At 39.2% G+C, this 6143-nt stretch overlaps 2 protein-coding genes across 2 annotated transcripts; both read right to left on the bottom strand.

Annotated features, from left to right (window-relative positions):
• Positions 1-1069: 1069 nt before the first annotated feature.
• On the bottom strand, positions 1070-3280 carry C9374_013265 (uncharacterized protein; the record flags this gene model as incomplete). The annotated part of the gene is made up of 1 exon (XM_044689122.1): positions 1070-3280. The coding sequence occupies one exon, from the start codon at positions 3278-3280 to the stop codon at positions 1070-1072; it is 2211 nt and encodes a 736-aa protein (XP_044553674.1).
• A 58-nt stretch (positions 3281-3338) lies between these two features.
• Positions 3339-6080, bottom strand: C9374_013264 (uncharacterized protein; the record flags this gene model as incomplete). Its single annotated transcript, XM_044689121.1, has 1 exon — positions 3339-6080. One exon carries the CDS (start codon positions 6078-6080, stop codon positions 3339-3341), a length of 2742 nt encoding a protein of 913 aa, XP_044553673.1.
• Between the last annotated feature and the right edge of the window lie 63 nt (positions 6081-6143).

Here is a 6143-nt window from a genome sequence, read left to right as displayed (position 1 = left end):
GGTGATGCGATATAGCACGTCCCAGCTATCATAGAAAGGAATTGGCCTGAAATCCAAGTACTAGCCTAAGGCTTTGTTTCTGTATTTGAAAAAAAGTTCCTTTTACAATTCCTTCCAAAATGCTCTCAAACCAGAAGCCTTATCGTTCACGACCATATTCCAGTAAGGAAAAGCATAAAGATCAAGAACGACTCAAACCTTTCAACTTCCCTCTTCAGTCCAAAGTAATTGTCACGGATTCAGAGACAGACTTGCTTCCTTCAAGTTCATCACTGAATGACACTTTGGGGTCAACTACTACTGACAACGCAACTCTTGTTCCTTCCAAGACGTAACCTTGGACAAAGTTATTAGTTGTTTGTCCCATATTGAATTTGAGAGAGTACAAGAACTAGTGTCGCTCCTTAAAGAATCATGTTTCGATATGCAAGGCTTTGAAACCATCCTCAATCACATTGGGCCATTCCTCTCTTTCAGATTGTTTTCCTTCATTTTGAAAACGTCAGAAGAGCATGTGATTGATTCCTTTGAGTTCCAAAAAGCGAGAAAAGCTTTCATTGACAACCATTTGAATGACAGTAGAGCATTAGAATCATCACAGGAAAAAAAGAAAGTGGTTTTATTGGTAATGTCAGTGCAGGCGGCTCCGATTGTTATTATGAGATTGTCATCGACAAAGTGATTGAATTTTCATTGCTCGTTGGGATTCAAGACTTGCTCCATCCACGATTATTATGGGTATTTGGGAAGGAAGGTAGTGAGCAAAGCTGATCCAGTGGTTCCGAGTCGAGGCGTGCAGCGTTGTTGTTCCTGTTTCTCTTCTCTGAACACCACAGGAAAGCGGTGTGAATCATGCGGCGTGGATGCAATTCTCAAGAAGGTTGCATGTTCAACTCCCAATGAGGCAGTAAGGCTAAGAAATAGGTCTCAAGAGCACGTTACAACAGTAAGCCCCAACAAACAGCAAAACGACCATAATTATTGATCATTGAACAATTTAGCATATGAAATTACTTATTGTCCAAACAAAACACAGGTGAAATTTGGGATAAATCACTAATTGTTACGTTTAAAAATCCTCTCTTTCGCAACGAAGCCTAGTTTGAAAAGAGAGAGTTTGTTGTGCAGGAGGTGCTTTGGAAGCAGTTTTAAAGGAAGACATTTTGAGTGGAATGATTTCCCTCACAATGTCTCCAAAACGGAGAAAGAAATGGTTATACTCAATTTTAGGTAACAGAGCACGAAGGGAAGAGTGAATGGATTCGGAAAACTTTTCACACAGGGACAATGATTCTTTGCTCATACAACTTTGAATAGACTTCAAGTCCAAGCACAATATTAGAGAAATGAGATTATCCAACAGATAGAAAAATGGGAAAACCTTACTCTTCTGTGGTGGGCATATGGATGACAATCGTTGAATGAACTCCATGGTGTGTAAAAATATTGACTCCTCAATCTTGATGTTGTTGGCTGTATTGTGATTGGTCATGCCATCTAAAATATCACTCGTTGTTACTTTTCTGTTGTTTGTAATCTTGGCGAGAATAATGAGCATGAGCGTTTTGAAAACAATCTCAATGTTCTTGTATCGTTTGTGCAACCACGGCTTTTGTTGAATAAAGCATGAAAATAAGGGAGGACAGTTCACCTTGATGAGTTGAAGCAAATTTTCATGTGACATTTCATTGTTCTCTGAAAGTATTACCAAGTTCTCAGAGGCTTCGTGCTCAAATCCAAAATATTGCAAAAGAGTGGTGACAACACTCTTCATTGAAGCCGTGTCGTAGAGAGCAAAAACTTGTTCAATTAAATCGATAATTATTGGTGATTGCACAATAGAATGACTCGCCAAAGAGTCAACAAAACTCTTCTGGCTCTCTGAAAAAGTTTCTGAAGCATACCAATTAGAACTTGAATGTAACAAATTATCAGGCCTAAAATAATGTCTGGACATGTATACAGAGATGAGAAATGGTAGATATTGTTGTACAGATTGTGGATGGGTACTCTTAGATAGTGTTTCCATAAATCGTTTCAGTAAATGGTTCACAAATGTGCAATAAGTTCGCTGTACACGTGAATACACAAAGATCATTTCTTCTGCACACAAAAATTCAAAGCATTCGTTCTTGGTATCTTTCTTTGTACAATCTAGCTCGATACCAACTTTTCCTAAATATTTTTCAAATTCTTGAGTGCTAATAGGTTTGAATAACAATGTCTTGATCTCTGCAGGGCACTTATCGCATTGATAGTTGAAATGCTTCTTAATGATCTCAACCTTTTCCCATTCGAACATAGATGCAGGGTGTTTTGGAACCACGCGTCTTAACTCTTGCTCAATTTCTTCTTTGGTCCATTGTGTTGTGTGATGTCGTATCAAGCCACATTTATCAAGCTTGAGAATGTAAAACCGTCTCATTTCTTCGAACGCTGTTAAATTTTTTAACTGAGAAACAAAGCCATCATAGTCATTCGATGGTTGAATCAGGGAACGATCCAATGCTATGGCGTTGCCATCTTCTGATAGAATGAGTTCTAGTTTGGATAAGTTTTCAGTGTGGCTTAATGACTGCCTTTTGGCTATCTTCTCCTTTTCAATTCTTATTTGCTCGTCTAATTCAGCGCTTAGTGCTATTTCTTTTCGTAGTTCCACAAGCTCTCTTGCTGTTTCGCGTACCTCCCTTAGAGATTCATAGATGGAATCAATGTTTGACTTGAACGTTGCAGAGGAAGAGAAAATTTGATCGAATGTGGTGTCGTTAAAGATGTCATATTCGTCATCTACGCTTTTTGAATCATTTGCTGATACAGGAGAGAGTCTATTGCTGTTGCTTGTAGATACTTCCACAACGTTGCTCATGTCGCTGGTGACGATAGAGAGCGTCGGAGATGTATTCGGTGATGATGCTGCTGATAACTCTTCCGAAGGCTTTGTGCTTGGAGTTATTATTGTATCTAAAAGGACTGTTGCAGATGATGTAATGATACTAAGTGAAGCGGAATAAGACTTGGGAATGTTTACCTTCACGGGTGATTCCTCTTCAACAGCTGCATCACTACTCATCATACTTTCATTCATCATGGTTCCGATGGCCATTGTAGTAGTTTGGTTATCGACACGTTCCACTTTACGTGTCTTACAAAAAGCAGTGAGTGTCATCTGCCTTCCTTTATTCGTGGATGAGCTCGCATTGGATTGCGTGTTTTTTGAAGTGGCTGGTGATGATGTCGGAGCAAGCTCCTTCCGTTTTGTTCCTGGTTTCCCTCGAGGCATTTTTTTTTTGAAATTTTCTTGTAACGGCTTTTTCGGTTCCACCAACTTGTGGAAGGATTCAACGTGAAATATCAGAGTGGACGCTCTTAATTCCTAATGCCACTCGAAGTGGTAATATTTCAAATACTTTTGTTGACACACCATCGGCACCACCTAGTTTTGACCATACGAATTTATCAAGTTTCTCAAAAGCTGCTGTCACTCGTTTCTCGTCCTCATTCACACTTGTTTCATTGATCAGTAGTTGGTAAAAATAACAGACTTGACGAATTAAGGTAAGAGCGCTGTTGAGGAAATAGAGATCCTCAAACGAAATCTTTTCTTTTTGCATGAATTGGTACAGAGAATCCAATGTTCTTGCCACAATATCACAAATACGATTCACAACTATTGTTGTGTCAAGCAAGTTGTTCATATCAAAGGAATGAACTCTCTGTTGTAAATCGTCTGTTTCTCTGCCACTAAGTTTACACAATAGAAGAGTGCAGAATTTTCCAAAGAAGCATCGAATGGCAAGAGGTCGACTATTGAACACTCCACTCCTGATAAAGTTTGTCATGAGAGGAGGAAAGAATTCAATTAAACTTGTCATGGACATGGAACTGTTCCATTCCACTGGATCAAAGTTAAATCGTGCAAGAAGATTTTGCATAATCCTTTGGGAGGATTCCAAGCTTAGCGATTGAAACACTTGCTCGAAAAAGTTACTATCTGCACTCAAGTTCAAACACTGTGGAAAATAATCTTCCGTTTGTTGGTAGAGCATGTGTCGTAGCTCTACTGTACTATCGTGTTCGTCTGTGCTCACTAGCATTCGAGTTTTCTTGACTTGTTTCTGATCAGGGAGTCTTTCAAATGGGCTGACAAGAGTGGTGACTTGTGGATTGACAAATGTTGAAATGGAGAGCATGCAATATAATAATGCTAAATATTCTCGTTGATGATCATTGAGGTTGGAAAGTTTAACACTGGAAAGGAGCTTTGCATAAAGAAAAGTAGTTTGTCTTGAACGATGTTTGGCAACAGCTTGATACATGAGCAACACTTCCTCGGGACATAATGGAATGATCATATTCTTTTCACACGTATTTCGAGAGTTGTAATCATACACATCGACACCAAGACACTCGAAACAATGTCTTAACTCTTCCAAGTCTGTTTCACAATCCAATGATTCAAAAGAACATGGCGGTGATAATACATAACGATATTTTGAGGCCAGTAAATTATACTTGTGCAATGAGTGAGGTGCTTGTTGCAATTCTTGTTCAATTTCGTTCAACGAGATGGACTCGTTCACCAATTCTCTTCGAATTTCCAAATTTTGGAGATTGAAAATATTGAATCTTGATACTTCTTTGAAAAGCGATTGTTTTGCAAGTTCAGTTAAAAACTTGTCGTAATTCATGTGTGGAGTGGCAAGTTCCAGATCGTTACTTAGTTGTACAAAGCAAGAGAGGCTGGTCATGGCGTGTATTCTCTCGGTTTTAGATTCAAGAGCATTCTTGTCATGATACACTTTCAATTGTAGTTGACACTTTTCTCCATTTTGACAATATTCGTTCCATTCAATGGTTACTTTTTGATGTCCTTCAAAAACCATTTCATTCTGATCCATGATGCATTCTCTTCCTGTGGGGTTATGGAGAATGGTATGAAAGGGTAATCGCTTAATCTCTGACGATTGCATCGTTAAGACACAGCAAGGTGCCATGTCCATCAGTCCTTTCCTCACTCTCAACAAATATCTGAAGTTGTAGGTCATACCAGAATGGAGTCTGGATGGAACCTTATTCGTGAACGAATGGTCAGAAGAGCCACACGTGACGATGATTTCGAATCGAACAAGCATTCTTTGAATATGTGTTCCTTCATGTGGCTGCACAATCTCCCATTGGACCGTTTCGTTTTCATCATGAAGGACGTACATGAGTCCCTTGTTGTCCTTATCGACGAATTTATGCGACTTGGAAATTCGTTCTTCACCATTTCTGACATGTTCATGCATGGGAATGTTAACATCGAGACCCATTTTCAGAAGTGTTTGGTCACATAATTCTTTTTCTACTTTTTTTTGTTGCTTGTATTCACTGAGCTCTTGGGCAGTAGCACGCATTTCCTCAATGAGCGATTTTTGAATGATGGGGCCTTGAGTTGGATTTGATTTAGTTGAATAGAAATCATTGTCGATAATATCATCAGAAATGTCTTGCATATGGGTGCTTTCCGTGGCGTCGAATTCTTGGATGGAAATTTCAAAAGAATTTGTCTCTTGAGGTTCAACTTGTTCGATGGTTTCCATTGACACTGCACAACAATTGTCACATGTTGTTGTTAATAACAATTGTTCATCGGTGGTGTTGCCCTCATAGTGAGTGACACTGTCCTTCATACCTGCATCGGTAAGAGTAGTTTCCATCAGTGTAGATGTATCAGGAGTGTTCTCTGGCGTCGATTTGTAATTGACAGAAAAAGGATTGGATGTTTTTGGAGTGAAATCCAAGTGAACATCTTCTTCTTCGGAATGATTGGGAGAATTTACAACAACATCATGTTGACTCTCATGGCTTTGTGAAGTATGTGATGTATCTTGTTGTTGCACCTCCTTTGATGCTGGAGTGGAGGGTGTTAGCGAAGCATGTGATGTATCTTGTGGTTGCTGAGGGACTGCACCAACCTGAGCAGATGAGAGCCTGACGATTGGCTTTCGTTTCATGTAATAACTCTTGTTTTTTAAAATTCTGTGAGAGGATTGATCTTTCATGGTATTTCTTGGCGTGGCTTGCTTGTTGGAGACCATTTTCAAGTGCGGAGGCCAGAGTGTGTTCTCAATTTTTTTGTTGGAATGATTTGATTCAATTAC

This window comes from Naegleria lovaniensis (genome assembly GCF_003324165.1).
Source record: "Naegleria lovaniensis strain ATCC 30569 chromosome Unknown tig006, whole genome shotgun sequence".
Lineage (NCBI taxonomy): Eukaryota > Heterolobosea > Eutetramitea > Acrasida > Naegleriidae > Naegleria > Naegleria lovaniensis.
Note: the sequence above shows the minus strand (reverse complement) of the source record. Positions and strands in the feature narration are given on the sequence as shown.